Raw genomic sequence first — 22431 nt, 5'->3', positions numbered from 1 at the left:
TTTGTTTTTCAGCTTCCCTTTTGTTCCATTCTTCTTTTATTTCCCTTTTAACTTTTTCTTTTTATTATTATTTTTTTCCGCTTCCCTCCTATTTTTTCCTCTTTATTATTATTGTTTTTTTTTTGTTTTCGGATTCTCTTTTGTTCTTTTGTTCTTTTATTATTCTTTTTTTCCTCTTTTACTATTATTAGTTTTTGTTTTTCGGCTTCTCTTTTGTTCTTTTTTTATTATGTTTTTTTTCAACCTTTTGGATTGGATTATAGCTAGCGCCCTCTTTATATTATTTTTATTTTTTTTCCTTCTTTATTTATTAATTTTTGTTTTTCTGATGTTATGAGTTCGATTATAGGTAGTGCTCTCTTTATTTTTATATTTTTATTCGTTAAGTTTTTTATTTTGTGTTTTTAGCACAATTTTTAATGCATCTTTTTTCTTTTCTTTCATTATTATTTATTATTTATTTTTTAATGCATTTTTATTTTCTTTGTTTTTAATAAACTTAAAGTTATAATCCTAAACTTATATAAATGACATAGTTTTTATAGCTCTATTAAATTAAAAAAAATCCACAAAAACTCACTAGTTTCATAAAAATCAAGTTTCTCAAAATTAAGTTGGATTAATACACAAAATCTACTACTAAATAATCCTACCAAAACTTACAAATTTAAGATAAAAAACAACTCTAGTGTCGTTTTTTTTAAATCCTATAAATTATTTTATACTAATATCTTTTTTCTTTTGACACATAAAAATATTTTTTTCAACAAATTTTCAAATGAAAAACCTATCGAAAGATAAAATTTGCGACACAAGTGAAAATTACAACAATTTGTAAGGTAGAAATAGAAGTTCAAGTTTAAAATGAATATATTTTTTTTCTTTATGTTTATATGCATTTGTACCACAAACGTAAAATCCTGGATTCGTCGCTGTGCACATCCACGCTTTTTTTTTGTTTTTTTAATGTAATTTCTATTTTCTTTCTTCCATAATTGGTGCTTTTCTATTCATTTTTTTTTTTGTGAGTTTTACAAAAGAAAAATTTTTCATCAATTTTATTTTTGAAGACATAAAAGAAATCATCAATTAGGTCAATTTTTAAAAAATTAATTAAAAATGAGAAATTACAAATTTTCTATATAAATATGTCAATTTTTTTGGACAATTAAATATGTCGATTTAAAAAAAAAGAAAAAAATATATAAGTTGGTGGAACCTTTATGATCTAATTATTAGTAGCAATTCCAAGGCTTATTGTTGTTTTTAATTAGACATTGTCATATAGGTAATATTTCTTCTCTAAATTCAAGTATTGATATTTTATATAAATTTTAATTTCAATTTTGTATAATCTAAAAGAGTCAATACTTTAGAAATTAATTGTCTAAGGTTTATTTTTATTAAGTTCACATTTTATATAGTATGAGTTTGACTATTTGAGGTTATTTTAAACGTAATAGTTAGTGAAATCTTGGAATCTAAACTTTTAATTCATGTACTATGAAACTAAACTAATTTTACTATTTGGAGAATAATTCTTATTTTATCTTTTATCTTTTAATTTTATTTTTATTAATGTTCTTGTAGATTTAATTCAAATATAAATTGAGAGATACTATAAAAAGAATGGATAAGGTCATCAAAAAAGTAATAATAGTTCTTCAAGATATTTTACCTAATAAATTTATCGGCATATCTTGGTCTAAAAGCTAAAATTGTTATTACAATTCTAATATTCAGACTAAATTCGTAAAGCATATTTACAAAAAAGATCTTGCTAGCTTTATGAATTCTTTGAATTACTTATCATAAATTAACATGAAGCCCCCCGTCAACAAAATTTCTAGATCCACCACTACGTGCAAGCGTACACGGTCACAAGTAAATACAAGGACGTAATTCCAAGATCAAATCATCAAGGATTTTTGCTTTCGAAACGAATTCAATGAAATGAAATGGTTCAAATTGCAATTATGTTTTATGGATAAAAATGAGTGATAAAGTTGTGATTTTGGGTCGCACATATCAAATTTCGCGCTACTTGGCAATTTCTAGAAATCTAAGTTCTATTTCACGAACCGTTTTTGGTTGCTATAGAGCCTAGGAGAACCTACTATCATATTTCTATGTGTAGTAACAATCCTAGAATGTAATTATCAACTCATTTGCTTTTATGGGTTAGAGGGTCTAAGTCACATCCCATATTAGTTTCCTATTATTTTACCTAACTTAACCTTGTAAGTATTAGGTTTGGTGAATAGATCAATTCCCCAATGGCCAACCTAAAAACGACTTAAAGAAAAGTTTTTAGAAACTAACCTAGAAATGCATCAGGCGCATACTGAGATTTTTTCGACCGTGCTAAAATTAAATAATTTTTGCCAAGTTATTCCACAGGAAAGGTTGAAAACTAAATTATTGCGTAATTAAATGAAGAAAGCGCTTGAAGAAATAAAAGAAATAATTTTCATTCATTTAATTCAAATAATAACAAGGAACACAAGTTCTAGCACGCTTAACCTCCTTCTCTTTCGAGCTTGAAGGGAGTTTAAAACTTGATAACCAATATTAAGGGAATTAAATAGATGAAGTACAATCTGAATAAAATTGAATTAAAGCAAGAACAAAATATAAGAATTGTTTATTAAGGATAGGGTTTCGAAAATAATAAAAATGACAAAGAGACAAAAGTACAACAAAATTAATCTATCATCTAGGACTGAAAATGAAGTGAATGAGATGCTAATTGATTTTTGAACCGCCAAGAGAGGCTCTCCTTATATAGGGCTTCAAGTTGGTTCGAACTTGCCATCAAAAAGGCCAGGCGCATAGTTCCTGTAAGGTGGAAATCTTTGAGTTTTTGCCAAGTTTGACCACATTTTATCTCAATTTATCTCCAAACATCCCATATGTAATTTACCCAGAAATATTCTCCTCCCATCCTTTTTTAAAGATATGTAAACACTTTTTATAAAATAAGTAGGAAAAAAGTCATTTTCACATTCAAAAATAACAACGGCAATCCCAAACAAACAACATGCTAAGAAGATGAATGAACCACAATCCAAATGTTCAAGTAAATGAATCATTTTTATCTCAGGAAGGATTCCACAAGCTAAACTTACTAACATTAATCTCAAACCAATATGCTATAAACCATTCTTTGTTTTAAAAAAAAAAAAAACGATTCTAAATCCTTTTTCTTTCTAAAACGAAAAACTTATAAAAAACCAAGGAGTTTTCACTCTTCCTTTTTGTTTCAAAATTTAACATCAAGAAGACACATAGACCGGCTACTAGCCCATGAGGTTTTGAGGTTTTCAGCGTCCTAACATTAACTTCCAACCACAGCCACTCATAGAAACTTTTTAGGTAGCAACCCGGTCAACAATGGATTTCACGAAGTCACCCTAGTATGGACGCTACTACCCTCAACGATGCTAACACCATTCATTTAAAACTAAACGAGTGTCTATAGTGAGACTTGCGAAAATTAAGTGAATTTTCTTGTCGATCTTGTTTCTTATAACTATTGTCTTTCCCTCACTTTATTTTTCTTTTTCCCACTCTTATTTTCTCTAAAGACTCTTTTTTTCACTTCATTTTTCATTGAACTCTTTTTTCATCTTTTCTTTTCATTTTTCTTGCACATGACTCTTTTTACAATAAGACTCTTTTTTTTTTTGCATTTTCTTTCGACTCTTTTTACCAAACGTAAAAAACATGATCTTTCAAAACAAAAGACACGCACTGTCCCCCCAAACTTAAGGGAAACAATATCCTCACTGGGAAAAAGAATTTTTTAGTGATGCAAAAATTTGCCACAAAGAGGACAATGACTTCATATGATAGTGAAAAAGTTTAACTTTTAGAATAAAAAGAAACAGAACACATCGTTATGAACCACACAAAAAGTAGAAAATAAAATATGGCTTGATCAAAAGACTAAGAAATTTAACCTATTCATTCCCTTAAATTATCCTCGTTTACATGATATATATAGAAACAAAGAACAAAAGGAAAGCAATTCATTTACGAAATGAGCATGCTATAATTAATTCATAAAAAATGTCACTGAATAAGCATAGGACAAACCTATAACTAGCTCAAAGTACATGCTAAAGAAAAAACAAGCGTCTTACAACAGGAACATCCAAACAAAAACTAACCTAAATAAAAGCTAACCTCACTAATCAAATTCAAAGCTATTAAAAGTTCAAAACGTAAACAATCGTAAGTTTAGAAAAGAAAGTGATAGGAGGTTTATACTCCCCTAAACGTCAAAGAAAGAATCATCGACAGAAGAGGCAACAGTAGAAGCGGATGGCCGTGAGGACGAAGGAAGATCGGCTCTCAAATCATTTGGGATGGAAGGTGCTTCAACTCCATAAATCTTTTTGAGGAACTCACATGTGGCATGTTAAACGGCCAATAAACGAGTGTATTTTTGCATTAACTCATTATGTTTCTCTTGAGGAACTACACTTGAGTCTCAGGAGTGGTCGCGGTGGTAGGAAAATCTTCTTCGCCAACCAAAGAATACCCCCGAACTCGCTTCATTGATGTGGCCGGCTTCTTGGGTGTCACCACATCCTTATTGTCAGATTCAACTCCTTCCTTTAAAGTTAACTCAATTATTAGTGCAGGAAAGCAAAGAAGACCTACCACCGTCTCTCTGAACGAACCCGAATCTGATCTCTAATGAGCTAGCTGAAATTGATCTCTATTCCTTTCATTAGGCAATGCATCATCATCACCCTATTCCTCTTGATGGAAGAGTCGTGCGAGGTCGGAATCAACTTTTTATTGACTATGTAGGTTCGAACAATGGCTTGTTAATTTAGATCGAGTGGCTTCAAGGACAGAATTCCAGTCGGTGATACGATCCACAATTTCTTCAACCTACATACAAACCTTCGGGCCTCCTCAACTTGCTCATTAGAGGGATGCACAATAAGATCATTCCCTATTGCATTGAAGGTATCCGGCAAACCCAAGTGAGCATTAATAGTCGTGGGCGAGAAACTTACCAACTTACCCCTTATGCGCACGAAATGTCCCCTATGTGAATGCATCACAGCGTAAAACTCTTTCACCAATTTCTCATAAATGCGTTGAGGAGGTGCAAATAAGGTCTCCCATCCATGTCGTTCAAGTTGGAGCTTTATGAACTCCATAATCAGTTCTTGTTCCTCATCGAAACACTTCTCAGTTAGAAGCTCTTGACTCATAAAGTCCGTCTTTTTTACCTCTATTCATACCCTCTTGGCTCTCGTTGGATGTTAGTCAGTTACTATGGGCTCACTCCCCGTTTCATTGGGTTCCACGAAAGGGTCGGGTTGCAAATCCCTCAACTAGCTTAGACCTCTTGGCTTTCTTGGAGGGACCTTCACTAGCTAATTTCTGGGCTGCCAAATGTGCTACAACAGCCCTGGTGCACGGTTTTGAAATTGTGTCTGGTGCTTCCCAGACCGACTTTTTTTCTTTTTTCAAAATTTTCACTGCTCCGGCCAAGCAAACTTCCTCCTTTGAGCTTTCTACATTAGCAACAAAGTTCGAGTCAGAAGAACTAAAACTCGAAAGTGAATGAGACAAACCTTGAGGAGAAAAATAGACGGACTCTGAAGCATCTTGTGGGGCATCCTCAGGACTGGATGCTCCTTCTTTGAGTGGAGTTGTGGTGTCTTTTTCAGTTTGGTGTGGACTGTACTCTGGAGTTCGCATTCGAACCTTAAACTGAGAGATGTCATCATCCTTCTCTTCCTCGTTTTCCATCCTGTGGAAAATTTTCATGCTCATTATCTTTTTCAAGAGAGGCTACTCTCTCCTCAACATTCATTCTATCATTCTCTTCACCCACTACATTTTCTCCTACTGCCTCCTCCACAGGCTCGAGAATTTTGGCGATTTTTTAATCTATCCTTTCCTCTTATACACCATCAAAACTCAAAAGGCAATTCAGTATTATTAATTTCTGCAAAATTTGAGGAAAAAAATACCCGGAATTGTGGCTGGTGGTGTGGTGTCAAAGAATGCGCCTGACACTTCTTCTCAATGAATCTCCACAGTTGCAGAATCTGAATGTTCCAGGGACTGGGTATCATGTTCAGAGTGCCACTACCCTATTTTTCCCCTTATACACCCACATTGACAGTTAAAGAAGTGGGAGGTGGTATTGATGATTCTATAGGCCCTAATATGGGGGATGGTTGAGTGATTTCATACTTAGGGCGATTTTTGATGCCATCTAATACAGCTGGTAATTCATCACTCAATTTCCTAGATCTTTCCACTGATTCTTGTCATTGTTTGTTTAAATCCACTATATGGCTACAAAAGTTCTCATGGTCTTTCACTCCACCCTCTCGCGCAACCTTTTCTTGGCTATTTCCCTCCCAATCCTTAGTCATGGTACCCTCTTAATTCATTCATTTCATATTCTTTAACAATCCTAGTGGGATCATTCTTGGGGAATGGTACAAATTTTGAATCTCTTAATTTCTTCAAAATTGAAAGATACCAGGGTTCATTAGGAACGAAATTTACCATACCTTTCGGGTGGTAGAGGCGGCTCAAGAGGTACTAACCCCGATGGGGTGGGTGGTGGTGGAATGACTTTCTTTTCCCCCTTCTCATTTGTTGCGTGCGGCTTGGTGGAGGAAGACCCATCCATGGGTTTCGGTTGTTCTTCCAAAAACAGAGAGAAAATCCTTGAAATCTAACCTGAATATGTCAAGAGGGAGAGATTTAGGGAATCTTGGAGATTTTGAAGAAGAAATTTGAATGGGGGCTTTGGTTTTGGGAGATAATTACGCAAATCATAAATGAGATTTAGGGATTTTTTTTCTTTTGTTGCATGTGGGTTTTAAGAGGGCTTAGAATGTGGGTATTTATATGTTTCTTTTCTACCCTTAGGCCCACTTAAAATGAAGAAAACTAAGCCCAAAATTTGGATTAAAAATTCGGATTTCACTACTTAAATTGCGCCTAGCGCAATGTTGAACCCATCAAATTCTCGATCCTACAAAATTCAAACGTCAAAATAAAAATTAGTATTGAAATTAGCATAAAAAAAGTCTAACTAAAAATACAAAAATCCAGCAAAAATAAACCCTAAAAGTTTTTCGATTTTTCTGCCTCCTGATAAAATTTTAAACACCCCTATCCCTTGCTCCTTTAAAATTATAAAAAGAAAATAAATTTTAGAAACAAAGAATTCATCAAAAAGCAAAACAATGGCATAAAAATCAAGCAAAAATACCAAAAAAATATTTTACACAAAATTCCCTTGACAAGGTAATCAAGACTCGTGATTTCTCATGATTAGGAATGCTTAATAAAAAGATAGTAGATTCAGAATCGCAGTAGCAAACATGACATGAAGTAGGATATGGAGCATGGAGTCTATGTAATGTCAATGCTTATATCACCCTAACTTCCAAGACTAAATATGAAATATGTTATCTACAAAATATCTCAGTATGCTGTCCAACTAAAGCAAATATTTCTACCTAGAAAAGAACATGACTAAGCACACATAAACAAAACAACATGCTGTCAACAACGAAACAAAGATTATAAAATCCCCTCAATTAAGCTAATGAGTAAAAAAAAGGTCATCATGTGGCGTTTTTTTTCTAGGCATTCCATATTTAAATCTTGTTTTGTTTCTTCTTATTAAAAACGCTCACTGCCTTGCTTATTTTCTTGGGAACTCCAATCCTATACTAAGAAAATAAAATTATTAAAACGTTCAAGAAATAAAATGCAAAAAAGTAAACAAGCATGAAACTAATGTACAAACTTCCATTCTCTTGATTTTACTTTAAAGAACGTTGGAGGCTTTCAACTTTCACTCATTTCCTCAAGCTCATTGGACCTCTTTTCTACTCCTGCCATGTCGTGCTTTAAGGTCTAACTCGAGGGGAGGTGACTTACTTGTATGAATTTATTTTTGAAAAGTGGAATTGTGGTCGTCTCTTTTGCATAGAATTCTTCATTTTAACCTATCTCATGCTCTCCTATTTCTTCCTCTATTTAATCCTTGAAATGTATGGCCAACGCTCTCTTCTTTATGTCTTGATTTATCTTGAAAGAATATCAAGGGAAAGAGAGAAGTGGTCCAATATCGAGAAGTGATGAGTTTATGTCCATTGCAACCTTATGCTCAATTACCTCTACCGATTGCTTTTGTTCAACTTCCTTATTCTTTCCTACCTTGTTCATCACGTCAGGGGCTAATGGATCATCATTGTCCACTAGAAGCTCAAGTTTGTCGTATTCAAGCTTGCTCCATACGTTCATTGTCTCACCTTGCTCTTCCATATTGTTAGGCAATACTTCCAGTGGACTATTCCTCAACTCATCGACCATATACTCCATTTGGATTGCCAAGTTATGTACTGATGTCTCATTTCTCACTAAATATTCTACCATCATCTTTTCAAGGCTCGAAATTTTTGACGATTGTATTTGCTTTGGGATCCTTAGTTGTTCGTACTCTATTTAGGTTGTGTCGAGAATTCTAGTGGGATATACTCATGTGGATGGATACTTTCAACTTGACGCTCTCCCCACAAGAAATTTGAATGATCCCTCCAATCATGGTTGTATGGATTTGAATAAGGATGAAAGTTTTGCTTGTTTTCTGGCCGACCTAGATAATAAAAAGATGAAGGATTAGATGGACAGTATTCAATTGAATGGCGAATGCCACCCTAATATAAACAACCAAATTGATTAATAGGAGCTATGGACATTTTAATTTCCATGTTTAGATTATACATCATTTGTGCATCCATTTCAAACACCCCTCCTGGTTTCTTTGTTCAATACAAGTAACCTCTCCTACTTTTTCATTCTCTTTTTTTTATTTTTCTTTTGTTTTCTTGATCTTTGTTTTCGCCTTAACCACCTTAGGGACTCATGCAAGAAAGTCTTTTTGCTAAAAGAAAAAAAAGAACTTGAAGGTTAGATATAACAATTAAATCTCACGGAACAAAGGTATGCAACAATCACAATATGAAACACTTCATCTAAAACTAAAATAATTTTGAAAACAAGTCCCCAGCAATGATGCCAAAAGCTTGTTCAGGATATTATCTACCTCAAAAGATAAGAGCCACGTGCAAGCATACATGGTCACAAGTAGTACAAGGAAGTAATTCCAAGGTCGAATCCTCAGGGACTTTTTCTTTCAAAACGAATTCGATGAAATGAAATGATTCAAATTGCAATTGAGTTTTATGGATAAAAATGAGTGATAAAGTTGTGATTTTGGTTTGCAAATATCAAGCTTCTTTGTAAAACACGACCCATTTGCTTGCTACATTAGCTTTGCGAGAGAAACACACTAGTGGAAAAAGTGCCAAGCGCTTGACAATTTCTGAAAATCTAAGTTCTACTCTTTCACGAACTGCTTTAGGTTGCTGCAAAGTCCAGGATAACCCAACAAATTTTTAGTTTACAAATTACAAAATAAATACTACTTTTAGTCGCCTCAAAAGAGATTTTTTTAAATTTAATTTTTAATAAATTTGAAACCTCATTGATATTTAATTAAAAAAATTCCATTAATTGAAATTTTTTTTCATATGAACTTGCAATCTACTGTTAAAATAAACTATTAGAGAGTGAAGAAATTAATTGCAGAGAGAAGAATAGATGAGAGATAAAATTCTGTAAGATTTGAAGAGAAAAAAAAAGGGAAGTTTGAAGTTGGTAAAAATATGTAAGAAAGAGATGGAAGAGAGAGAAGTAAACATGAAGAGAGACGAGGGAGAGAGAATAAGATGAAGAATGGGAAAAAAAGAGGGGAGAATACTTAGAAAGATTCAAATGAAAAAAAAAAGAGAGAAAATAAAAATTTAAGTTAACTTGGTGGAGGTAGTGATCATTTGATTTAATTGATGATGTTATGGTTAGAAAAGATTTTTAAAAGAGTGATATATATCTCTGAAAAAATGATTAGTGAGCAAAAAAAACCTTTTTTCGATCAAAAGTTTACCTTACCTATTCAAATAATTTTCACATCGACATTTTCATAAGTAAAATGATCATATTCTTACCTTTAATGATTAAAGGTAATCAATTATAGGCTAATTAAACTACCATTCAAAATTAAAGTTTACTTTACATATTCAAATAATTTCCATCAGAAAAAATCGTTTTTCGATATTTCCATCGACATTTTCATAAGTAAAATGATCATATTCTTACCTTTAATGATTTAAGGTAATCAATTATAGGCTAATTAAACTACCATTGAAGTTTTATTTACTAATTCAAAAAATTTTCATCAATTTCCACAATTTCTACTATTTTTCCCGAAATATCCATCGATCGTCGAGACATCGACATTTCTATCGACATCGACATTTTAAACACGGGTAATATGCAAATCCTCTTGGAAATTAGCTAGCGAATCCGCTATATCTATTGCTATCGCCAGATGTAGCTAAATCTATCTCTGTCACAACATCATTATTATCTCATCTCTTTCAATCTGACATGCAAAAATTTTTCCAGTAAGAAAGAAGTTTTTAAATTTTGGGTCAATTACCTATTTGGTCAATTTCTGTGTATTCTTTTCGGATTTGCAGCACTGCTGAAAGCCGCTAATGGGTATTACAGTTCTCATCCTCTTGCATTGAGCGGAACGGTGGAAGTAGGGTTTCTGCGGAAATTGTCGGAGCATCTCAATTTTCTTCTTTTCAGATTGGCTTGTTTACGATTTCATTTCTTAGAATTTGGGACTCAATTTCTGTACATTGCATAGAACCCCATCATGTTCACGCCTCAGAGGAAGGGGTGGCCTGCCGTATCCCTCACGCCTCGAAGCGAAGCAAAGTTTGCGGTTTCTAACTCCATACTCGTGGGGAAGGGGAAGGGGAAGGGGTATAAGGATGTGGCTTTAACAGACGCCCCACCACCGTCGTTGGGGTCTCTGACCGACGGATTGCATACAACCGCGGCGGCTGTGGATACTGAGGACATGGATGATTGGAGGAAGTTTAAGAAGGCGGGGTTGTTGGACGCGGCCGCAATGGAGCGCAAGGATCGGGAGGCTCTTCTTGAGAAGGCCTCAAGGCTTCAAACCGAGGTTAGCATTTATGTTACTCGTTTTCTATCTTTAGATTAATTGGGGTTGTACTGTAATTAGATGGCTTATGCATTCCTTTACTTTGGTTGGTTTGTGCCAAGCAAAGAAGAAGAGAAATCTGTATTTCGGCTGGGCTTCACTTTTCATTCCCAGACTGGGTTGATTGATTTGGCTTTTTGTTTTTGAGTAGGTGGTACACAAGTGAAAAGGAATTGTACTTTAATTTTTATCTCATCTATAAGCTTCATTTGGAACAAACACAAGCCATTGACAATTTAAATATCTAAATGGAAAAATCAGGCAATCTACAAGATTATTAACCTTTCATGCTCATATGGACATGCATCATAACGGATTTAGCAAACCCACTTTAAGCTTGTTAATCTCTCTTTGCTGGCAGCCGTTGTCCCCAAGCATTCACTTCTGTGACACAACAATATTAAGTGCGGTTTGGCCGTCGGTTCTTGTTAAAAAAAAAAAAAAGTATGGAAATGAACTCAACAATATTATTTTCATTCATCAATAAAAAATGAAAATTTCGTATCTTGTTTAAGAAAAAGGTGTTTAGTTTGGCTGTCCGTTCAAGACTATTTGGATATCAAGGTTCTTAACAAGGATTGATCTTTTCCTTAGTATCTTTCTGGTTTGAGTTCTTGATCTTTTTGCGGTTGGTTTTTCTTGAATTGGAGATTTTTCTTTTTTCTTCCAAGTTCCAAGCTATGGTGCCGAGTTCTTCATATTTTTGGTAGTTTTGTTTAGGAAGAAATATTTTGCTTCTTAGTAGCCTAGTAGGTTTTTATTTGGTCATTTGGTTTGAATTTTGAGTGTTTGGGATTCGAGTGAATTTTGTAATTCTTTGTCATTTGGTTCAGTTTTCAGCGTTTCTTGTAATTTTTTGCTTTTTGTTGGGCTGTTTTTGTTCTATGATTGGAGGTATTTTTGTAACTTTCATTGTAATTTTTGATTGGGGAAAAAAAACAAGGATTTCTTTTCAATTCAAGCCTACAGTGGCCTGTAGGAAATGAACTAAATTGCATTCGGTTGTCCTTTCTTCAATCCTTCTGTTTTCTTTGTCGCAATTCAGTTCAGGATGGGAGCTAGATCATTTGTTCATCAATTCACATTCATCTTATTTTTATGAAACAGCCGTTTAACAACTTTGACATCTCTTGGCTTGTTTAGCTTTAAGTAGTTGTTAAGAAATACTTGTTGGGGACGTAAAAGAGATCCTTTATAAGTGATTGGAGATGGCAAGAAACACATTAGTTGCTTGGAAATGTGATAGAAATACGTCGAGTTCAATATAGGGTACTTGTGTAAAAGAAAAAATTTTAAAATAGATTTTGATATATTAGGCTAAGCAACCATGGAATGACATATTGAATTCCAATGTGTGGGAATTCTTTCTGAAACTATGATTTTTTTTCATTAAAAAAAAGTATGGAAATCAAGTTCTCTCATGACATTTTTTTGAAATTTTAAAGATTATTCCAATTATAGTTATGTTGGTACGTTGTTTAATCATGTTGAATTTCATACATTTGAAGTTGGAACGCTCATTCCATTTTGAATAAGAGTAAATCTGGATTTTTTTTCTGGTCTTAAGAAATGATAACTTTGGGTGGAGCAGCTTAGTGAATGAGCTAGTTATAGTTATAGGATTCTTTTTTCCATTTTGAATGTTATAGGTGCATGCACATTATAACGTTGTAGTCTTTACTCTTTAGTATAATCATCCTATGTGATAGGATTAAACGACTTCGTTGCTTGTAACTCTTCATGTATAATTCTGTTAGATCTTATTTTGTGCTCTTACATAGCTTTATCTGGTTATTATTTGTCGGCAGCTTTTTGATTACCAGCACAATTTGGGACTTCTTTTGATGGAGAAGAAAGAGTGGGCTTCAAAGTATGATGAACTAGGGCAAGAGCTAGCTGAAACTGAGGAGATCCTCAAACGTGAACAATCAGCACATGTAATTGCATTATCTGAAGTGGAAACGAGGAGTGATAATTTGAAAAAAGCTCTAGCTGCTGAGAAGCAATATGTGTCTAGTGTATGCTACTCTTGCCTCATCCATTCCTCATTACCACATTTGCTTATTTATTTATTTTTTTTATCATATTTACCGTCTCAAAATTTTCTATTCTTGAATTCTATGGTCGAAAGTAATTTTCATGTCTGCTGTTGGTGTAGCTTAAAAAGGCTTTCTATGAAGTAAATGAGGAACGTGCAGAAATCAAACTTACATCTGAGAAGAAGTTGGCCGATGCAAATGCTTTGATGCATGGAATTGAGGAGAAATCTTTGGAGTTGCAGAAAAAGTTGAATGCTGCTGAAGCCAAGCTTGCTGAGGTAAATAGGAAGAGTTCAGAGTTGGATATGAGGATGCATGAAGTTGAAGCTCGTGAAACTGTGCTTCAGACTGAGCAAATATCCTTAGTCACAGGGTATTCTTCTCAACCTCCTTTTATTTGAGCATGTGAACCATTAATCTAGGATATGATAGGATTTGGGAGAAGTCCTTTCGATGGATATTTAGAGATCGTATTAGTGGTTGATGATGAATCCTCAAAAGGAACAAAATGAAGCTTATTTAGAGTATAGATGGGGAAGTAATTCCAATATCAAAACGTCTTACAATTTTTATTAACAAATAATTTAAAATAAAACTTTGCATGAGATGATTAAGAGTCCACCTAATGAGGCTTGTTTGAATAGGTCACCAGCTTTCCTTTTTCCTTTTTTTTTTTTTTTTTTTTTTTTTTTTTTTTGCCTTTGTTGGAGTATTTATGGCAGGAAGGTCTTTGTGTGTGTCCGTGGGTGGGTGGGTGGTGGGTGGAGCTAGGGACAATTGCTTGGCTTAAAGATAGTCTTCTGGCGGCTTCAAAGGAGAAGACTTCCATTGACGATGTTGTCAACGGAAGTCTTCTCCTTACTTGACGTTAATTTTATTTCAAGCCTTATCCAATTCAAAGGGTCGATATGGGGAAGTTGCCTTGTAGCAATTTACGGGAAGGAAATCTATTCTGTTTATTCCATCCCGTTGAAACCTTGAAGGATGAAGTATGGACCTTGCTAAGCTCCTGCTTATTGATTAATGTTAGTGCAGTCCGTCTTACAAAGCACTGCAGCTTATATTTTACTTAGGATCTATGCTGAGAATATTTTTTTAGACGAAACAGAGAAATATATTGATTCCAAAAGGTGTATACAATAAGAGGGAGATGAGCTATCCCGTAAGAGCAAAGGGATTACAACAAGAGCTTCCCAATTGGCAAGAATATGAAAAAGATTATAGTTACAAAAGCTTTAGAGAGAAGATGCCAAGAAGAATGAAGCTTGATCACATCCTAAAAGTTTTCTATCTCCTTTGAAGATTCTTTTATTCCATTCTAGCCAAACTGTTTTCACCTTCTTGTCACAATCAATATACTATTATTTTTTTTTTTTTTTTGATAAGAAACTAAAATTTCATTATCAAAGAGTAGGTACAAAAGAGGGGGAGATGAGATATCCCCACAGCCAAGGAATTACAAAAAAGCTTCCCAATTGGCAAAGATTTGAGAAATACTATAATTACAAAAAGCTTTGTTAGGACTAGGAGAAGCCAGGAAGAACACAATCAATATACTGTTTCTTATCCCAGAAAGAAAAAATGCCATAGAATAGCCAACAATGCATTTTTCGACAGAATACTAGCATGGGTGTCTAGCTTTGAAGTTTGAACCAAGCAAGAGCTGGATCAGGGACTCCTCGTGACAAAAAGGAAAGCACCAGCTCACCTTTAAGGTGTTGAAAAGCTTTGCCCGAAGAGTAAAGGCATACTAGCACTGGAGGAATAAGCGACCATGACTCTCAAGGTCCTTTTTGCAAAGAACATGCCACCTGGGGGAGAAAAAGAAATTTGGCATCCTTCATTGAAGTTTTCCATTTATGTTGAGCTTGCTTTCCGCCTAAATCCAGATTAAAACCTTGACTTTCTTTGGCAGTTTAGACTTCCAGATGCAATTTATGGTGGCTGGATTTAAGACGACATTTTTGGCTGACAAATTTAAGGTGGCTGACTTCACATAATAGCAACCATCACTCTGTAGGGACCAAACTTTGGAATCCTTTTGCATGAATATTACACAACTACAGAGGAGGTGAGAAAGATGGCGCCGTTCGCTAGCCTCAATTTTTTCTGAGATTTCTTCTAAATTTCAGGTCCCAGCCTTTAATTTCCTCATCCCAACATTGCTGAATCAAAAAGTCATTGGAGCAAACGACCCTGATAAGTCTTGGAAAGTGGTTTTTGGGGTTCACTTCCAATCCAATGATCCTCCAAATAGCAAATTTGTCTGTTTTACCCACTTTGGGTGTATACCATTTTTCTACTAGAAGGCAACATTTCTCCTTGGAGAAAAAACTTAGAAACTTCCTTTAGGCAAAGAATGGTATAGAAGAAGGAAGTCAGTTTGGAAAAGTCTCTCTAGAACAAACAAGAAGGGTCTTGGCCTAGGTAATTTGAAGAATAGAACATTGCTCTTGTGGCTAAATGAAATGGGGTGTGTCCTCTAGAAGAGAGATCTTTATTGATAATAATTATTGTTAGTTAAGACGGGTGATATGAACCGGAATGTATTACTCATACCAATGAACACAAATGCAACTTAAGCTTCATTAGCTTCATTCAAGATGGTGGAACTTAAGTTCAAAGCTTCATATACTCTTGGATGGTTACAAACTTTCCAAACTCTTGGTTGGATGATTAAAAACTCCCATTTTCGAATTTATAGTGCCTTTTCATGTATTTTCAGTTTTAAGACTTTCCATTTACTTTTTAGGTTAGGTTGTTTATGGCATTGATGGACTTGAGTGTTCCAACCCTTACCATAGGTTACTTTAGGAATTATTTTGGGGACTATATATAGCCATATATATATAGCATTTCCAAGGTTATGAATGAGCCATTGAAACTTTTCTTTTACCCAGGAGCTAATGAATTTTGCAATATTGTGATAGTTTGCATGTTTAGGATGATTCACCCAAACTATACAATGAGAAAGCTATCCACCCAAACTAAACAATGAGAAAGCTCTTCATTTGGAATTTTGGAGTTGATTGGGACCAAGAGGGAACTACAAAAATATTCTGCAATAGAAACCTAACTAGAGACAGTAACAACCCTCTTGCGGCTTGCCAAACATCCTGGCACTCACAGTGTTCAAAAATTACTTTCCTTCCAAGATCTGGCTAGTGAGTAATATATATATATATATTTTTAAAAAATGATGTATTTCAAATTAATATTTGCAACTTTCAAAATATTCACAAGGATACCCACCATTTAATCAAAAAACACACATTGGGGGCTGGAAGGATGCACCCTAAAGTCAAAGTTGAGTGGACGAGTGTTGATCTAAGAAGCAAGCATACGGACACGAGACACCGATACGACATGGACATGGTAACACGTCATTCTTTTAAAATCTTGGACACGGACACGTTTATTTAAATATACCATTTTTTAAAGTATACATCACTTTTATACTATATTGGAAGGAAACTCAAAGTCAATAAGCTTATGCATTTTTATGCTTAAAAAAATGAGTTTGACGTGTTTCTCTGAAAATTTATTGTTTTGTCCTATATTACTATTTATGTCTATCTTTTATGCTTAAGAATGGTTTGAAACGTGTCTAATAAGTGTTGAATCCATATTCACTGTGTACAATTAGTGTGTGACACACATCTATTGAGCTAACAAGTGTCTCTATGAGTATCAGAGTGTCGGAGTGCCCAACACGTGTCCGTGCGGACACGTTACCCCAAACCGAAGTGTTTGTACTTCTTAGATGTTGATCTTTTAGTAAATTTTATTGCAGTAGAAGAAGGTAATTATGTGCCTAGTTTGGTGCATATGCCACTAGTCACCATGAGGAAGTTGGTTTTTTCCTTATTTATTTTTAATGATTACTTTAGGAAAGAAGCACATCAGGCTACTTCCCATAAAGAAAGAGAAAGCTTACGTAAGTGGCAACAGAAGTTGCAGGAATGGGAAGAAAGATTGAGAAAGAGTCGTGAGTTTCTTAATGATAAAGAGCAGAAGGTAAGTGAAAATGGCACAATTATGAAGCAGAAAGAGAAGGATCTTGAAGAGATGAAGAAGAAGATTGATCTGTCAAGTTCTGTTTTGAAAGCGAGGGAAGATGGTGTAAATAGACAATTGGCAGATGTAGAATCAAAAGAGAAGGTGAATTCTAATTAAATGAGCCACTTCTATTTGATTCTTTTTGCAATGGGAATGTGTATGATCTTTTATCCCCCCACCCCCCAACAAAAATGATTGCAGGAAGCTGGTTTTACGAGAAGTCTCTTAGAGAAAAAGCAAGAAGAATTACATCAGATGGAAGAAAACCTTCGTGGGAGAGAAATGGTAAGTCGGAAGGCATGCTATTTTAGCCGCTTTAGAAATTGTTGACATGCAACGGGCTCATGTATGTTTTTCTGCCAAAATGTTTATTAGTTTGCATGGAATGCAGATGTAGTCTAAAAATACTGAGTGGGAGGGAAAAGGAAATAGAAAATTGAAATTGTTTTCCCTGGTAGCAGACTAGAAGTTTTACTCTAAAGTCATACGGTTGTGGTGAGTGTTTTCTTGGAATTTTAAAAATGTGACTACTTGTAGCATCTTTCAATTTTATTTCATATTGTGACATGTTGGCTAGGGTTTGTTGATCTTTAAAGATATTTGATATACGAGAGGATGCACGGGCAATGCTTGTCCTTGTGTTGGTCTTTTTTTTAACATTCCTCTTTAAGTCTCACTGGACTTGTACTCTCAAGTCTAGATTTCTCATGTATCGTTCTTTATATGAGAGATGATTTTCATGCATATTATTTCCTGTTTAAATTTTCATTCAAGGTTGACTATTGCTGTTAAAGTGTTCACAGTATAAAAATGGAAAATACGGAGTGTTGGAAGAAAAATATGGTAATTGAATCTCATGGAATCGAAATTGAAGGTATATAATTCTTTATGTCATACTTTTTGATGTCCATTTCAGATGGAGATTCAGCAGCTGCTTGACGAGCAAAGAGTTATCCTACAGAAGAAGAGAGAAGAGTTTGAGTTAGATTTGGAAGAAAAAATGCAGTCTGTGGATACTGAAGCCAGTACAAAGGTAGACACAATCAAACGGAAGGATATTGAAATTAATCATGAGAAAGAAAAGTTGGTGAAGCAAGAACAAGCGTTGGATAAAAAGATGCTTAGAGCAAAGGAGAAAGAGGGTGATCTTGAACAAAAGTTAAAGACACTGAAGGCAAAAGATAAGATTTTGAAAGCTGATGAGAAAAAGGTGGAGGTGGAAAGGTTGAAAACGCTAGCTGGTAGAGAGACCTTACAGTCTCTAATTAATGATATTGAGGAAATAAGGACTGAAAATACTCGGAAGCAGCCGCAAATTCACGAGGAGAGGGAGAAATTGCAGGTGCTGAAAGAAGATAGATCAGAGCACATTCGTTTACAGTGTCAATTGATGCAGGAAATTGAGAGTTACAGACTGCAGAACAAAATAGTTATGAAAGAACATGATGATCTAAAGCAGGAAAGGGTAAAATTTGAGAGAGATCGGGAAGTCTTAGATGAGAAAAGAGCAGAAACACATAATGAACTAAGAAATCTTGTGGAGGAGAGGAAGAAATTTGAGATCTTGCAACGGACAGAGGAGGAAAGGCTGAGGAAAGAGAAAACTGAGATGCTAATTTATATGCAGAGAGAGTTGGAGAATGTCAATCAAGAAAAAGAATTTTTTGCCTCAACTACGAGTCATGAGCAACGGGCCTTATCTGAGCATGCCCAAAATAAGCATAACCAACTACTTCAAGATATAGAATTGCAGAGAAAGGATCTTGAGAATCACCTGCAGAAGATCCAGGAGGAACTAGAAATAAAACGGCAGGAAAGGGAGCTGGCATTTGAAGAAGAGAGAGAGAGAGAGCGCAACAAAATTTTTTGCTTGAGAGACATTGCTCAGAAGGAAACGGAAGAGTTATCATCTGAGAGGCATCAATTGGAAAAGGAAAAGGAAGTTGTTTCCTTGAATAGGAAGCAATTGGTAGCGGACCATCTTGAAATTCATCAAGACATTGATAAGCTCAACATGCTAAGTAAGGAGCTTAAAATTCACAGAGAAAAGCTTATTCTGGATAGGGTTTCCTTTTTGGCTGTTGTTGATAAGCATAAGAATTGCGGGAAATGTGGTGTTTCCATTGAGGAAATTATAGTTCCTGACCTCCAAATACCTGAAGAATTCAGAGACTCTGACGCTATAGCAAAGCTAGATGTCGAATCTCTAAAAACTTTACAAACAGAATTAGTTGCTACCGAGTTTGGTTCTTTAGACTCTGGAGGTTGCATGTCTTGGCTTAGTAGGTGCAGCCGAAAGATTTTAGACCTATCTCCTATTAAGAAAATTGGACATGTTGTTCCTCCTGTTTCCATGAAGTTGGCTGCACATGTCAATACTGATTTACAAGACGAGAAGCCTAGTGGTTATGTTGGCGATCTGAAAAGGTCTGACATTGCTAGTGAACCACAACAATCTCTCTGTAATGAGAATGAACCATCTGATGCTCAAATATTTTCATTCAGTGATAACATCAGAGTGGCAGAGGATGGACATGCACGCATATTTGATGATTTTAGCAACTTGGACAGCAAGCTTGAAGGATTTTCAGAAGGTTCCAAACAAACTGACCCAAAGAGAGATAGGCAGAAACGTGAGAGAAAACAGAAATCCGGATTGCCTAGAACATGCTCTGTGAAGGCGACGGTTCAAGATGCAAAATTATTTCTTGGGGAAACAGCGGGACAATCAGATCTTGATGTGCTTGTACAGAAAAGTGATTCAAATTCTTTAAATAAAGGAGCTGGCAATGTTAGGAAGCGACAATTGGCAGAATCTTCCAGAGTGGATTCTAGAAGTGAGCAGGATGGAGATGATAGCGAAGGATGTGCTGATAGTATCACAACAGGCCGGCAGCGTAAAAGGCGGCAAAAGATTGCCCCTGTGCAGGTACAAGGAGATAAGCGATATAATCTGAGGCGACACAAGATGTGAGTTTCCCACGACTGAGTTTACTTCTTGGTTTCCTGCTGTGACGCAATTTTGCATTGTGATGTTTGATATGGGTACATTGCATGAAGAAACGTTGCAGTTAAGGGTGTGTGTTTTACTTGAGATCGTAGGAAAGATAACAACCCATTTAACCTACCAATTAAACTGAATGACATTTGATGAATCTTTTAAAATTTGATCAATTGTTTTATAGCAGTCCAGTTGCTGGTAAACATTTATATCCTTACTTAACTAAAAGCCAACCGATGCCATCACCTATAAATTTTTGATATTGCATTTTCTTTTCCTAGTTTTTTCATCAACATATTCCTCCTGATCTCTCTTTCTTGCGCTCTATTGATCCCACATTTCGTCTTCTCAACCTCTTGCTTTACACTTCATCTATTCAATCATTTTTTAGTTTTTAAATTTATTTACGGTTAACTGCATATATTATAAGAACAAAATATTTTGCTGTAATCTGGCAATGCTCTTCCAGTTGGTTTCTTTGTTTCTTTTTATGATCTGCAGCTCTGCATTTGCAAAAGCTAAAACTTGTGACATTGATCTAGTGGAAAGTGCTTATCAACTGATTACTTTGATATTATATTATTTTGCAAGTGCTTTTGTGTGTTTCTTGGTCAAGCATTTGAGCCAAAAATATTCTACCATTACTTTCGCACAAAGAATTCCAAGATGATTTTTGATTTTGAGTGCGAAGTGCTCTTGGTCATGCCGAAAGTACTCCCAACATACCTTAACGCTTCCTGTCTGCCTATATGTCTTCAACTTCTATATCCACCTTAAATTTAGGAAATTTTGTGCAGTGCAGGTGAAGCTAGTGCAACTCCTGTTTCAGCAAACCTGACGACAGTGGTGGAGAAAGAAAACGAGGGAACCTCTAACGATAAAGTGGAACCAAGTGGGGAGGTTTTGATGAGAAGTGTTGATGGTGGGAATGGAAAAAAAACTGACTCGGTGCAGCTTACAACAGTCAGAACTATGGATAGTTCCAAGGATAGAGTAGTTCAGGTAACAATCATGTTTGCTATTTGATCTTCAGGGTTGCCTTGTTCTTAGTTATTGAGTACTATTTCCTGGTGATTTCTATACCAGGTTGAATCGCTGAGAACTGCTGTAGATAATGATTCTGCGGAGAAATCGGTTACAGTCGATGAAGTGAATGGTTTATCGGAATATGAAAATGAAGATGGAAGCAAAATTGATGATGAAGAAGATGAGTACGACGAAGTGCAACCTGATGAAGTATCGATCAGAAAGAAAATCTGGACCTTTTTGACAACTTAGTGAAACCAATTTTTTTCATTTCACTCCATTGTGAATTACCACTGACAAAAGGATTTGGAGAAGATGATGCTTTAGCCCCTTAGACTTGTTAATATTATCATTGGCAGAACTCTTTTTAGCATTCAACTTAGACATTCATTAGAGTTTCTTCAACAATGTGATATCTTACCCAGATAAATCTTACAAATTAGATGATTTTCCGGATCCAAGGATCAAGATAATGGGTTAATATTTTTTTTCATTTAATAGGATGAATGATTATGTATAGTTGATTTATCTCTATTGGCATCTTGTATACAGTCTCTATGCTGACTCAGATTGTGAAACAAAGGGTTATTTTGGACCTACATGGAGGTATTGACGGTGATACTGATGCAATAATTCTACGATATTCATGATTAGAACCGACTTCTGAATTATCCATTATTGGGTAGGGTAATAAATTCAGAGGGTGCTTGCCTCCTCTTTCAACGTGCCCTTTGCAGTACAAATAAAAAAAAAAAAAAAGAATTCCTAAAAGTTGTTTCTATTTTTCATAAGCAGTAATCAACTTATTGCGACATTTTGAGTTTTCCAAGTGATGCTGTCTTGTATTTGATTTATTCTCCCTTTACCGTTTCTTGTAATATCAACTTCCCAATTTCAATAACACCATCTCTTTTTAAGGGGGAAAATTCAATTCTTACCCTTGAATTTGATAAAGAACTAGTCAATTGGACCATAGGCTTTGATAAGTATTGTAATTTCCTTCCCTTATGTTGTATGCATTGACTCATTTCAATAGGAAGCAACAAAAGAAGTTATAGGTAAAAATTTTAACTTTCCGAAATTCTCTCGAAAGTTTATAGTAAAAATTAACAATGAAGTTAAACCATTCTTCAAACAATGAAGTTACACACTAAAATTTAATA

At 34.9% G+C, this 22431-nt stretch overlaps 2 protein-coding genes across 5 annotated transcripts; one reads left to right on the top strand and one right to left on the bottom strand.

The window, feature by feature from the left end:
* Window positions 1-4034: 4034 nt before the first annotated feature.
* On the bottom strand, window positions 4035-6855 carry LOC111025315 (uncharacterized). Of its 3 annotated transcripts, XM_022303159.2 has the most exons (3): window positions 6555-6855; window positions 5624-5779; window positions 4035-5540 (listed from the first exon to the last, which is right to left on the bottom strand). In XM_022303159.2, the coding sequence occupies exons 1-3, from the start codon at window positions 6674-6676 to the stop codon at window positions 5396-5398; spliced, it is 423 nt and encodes a 140-aa protein (XP_022158851.1). In that variant the 5' UTR covers window positions 6677-6855; the 3' UTR covers window positions 4035-5395. The 3 variants fall into 3 exon arrangements, 2 of the variants coding, with proteins under 2 accessions (XP_022158851.1, XP_022158850.1); XR_002603504.2 differs by having other exon boundaries at window positions 4035-5779; window positions 6003-6855; XM_022303158.2 differs by having other exon boundaries at window positions 4035-5779.
* A 3624-nt stretch (window positions 6856-10479) lies between these two features.
* LOC111025314 (protein CROWDED NUCLEI 1) lies at window positions 10480-21802 on the top strand. Of its 2 annotated transcripts, XM_022303156.2 has the most exons (8): window positions 10484-11104; window positions 12952-13161; window positions 13302-13555; window positions 17073-17343; window positions 17443-17526; window positions 18158-20211; window positions 21040-21244; window positions 21329-21802. In XM_022303156.2, exons 1-8 carry the CDS (start codon window positions 10790-10792, stop codon window positions 21518-21520), a joined length of 3585 nt encoding a protein of 1194 aa, XP_022158848.2. In that variant the 5' UTR covers window positions 10484-10789; the 3' UTR covers window positions 21521-21802. The 2 variants fall into 2 exon arrangements, with proteins under 2 accessions (XP_022158849.2, XP_022158848.2); XM_022303157.2 differs by lacking the exon at window positions 21329-21802 and having other exon boundaries at window positions 10480-11104; window positions 21045-21185.
* Window positions 21803-22431: the final 629 nt, after the last annotated feature.

The sequence above is a fragment of the Momordica charantia genome (genome assembly GCF_013281855.1).
Source record: "Momordica charantia cultivar OHB3-1 chromosome 4 unlocalized genomic scaffold, Mcharantia_2.0 BLBB01000004.1, whole genome shotgun sequence".
In the NCBI taxonomy this organism is placed as follows: Eukaryota; Viridiplantae; Streptophyta; class Magnoliopsida; order Cucurbitales; family Cucurbitaceae; genus Momordica; species Momordica charantia.
This window is presented reverse-complemented; position numbering and strand designations above follow the sequence as displayed.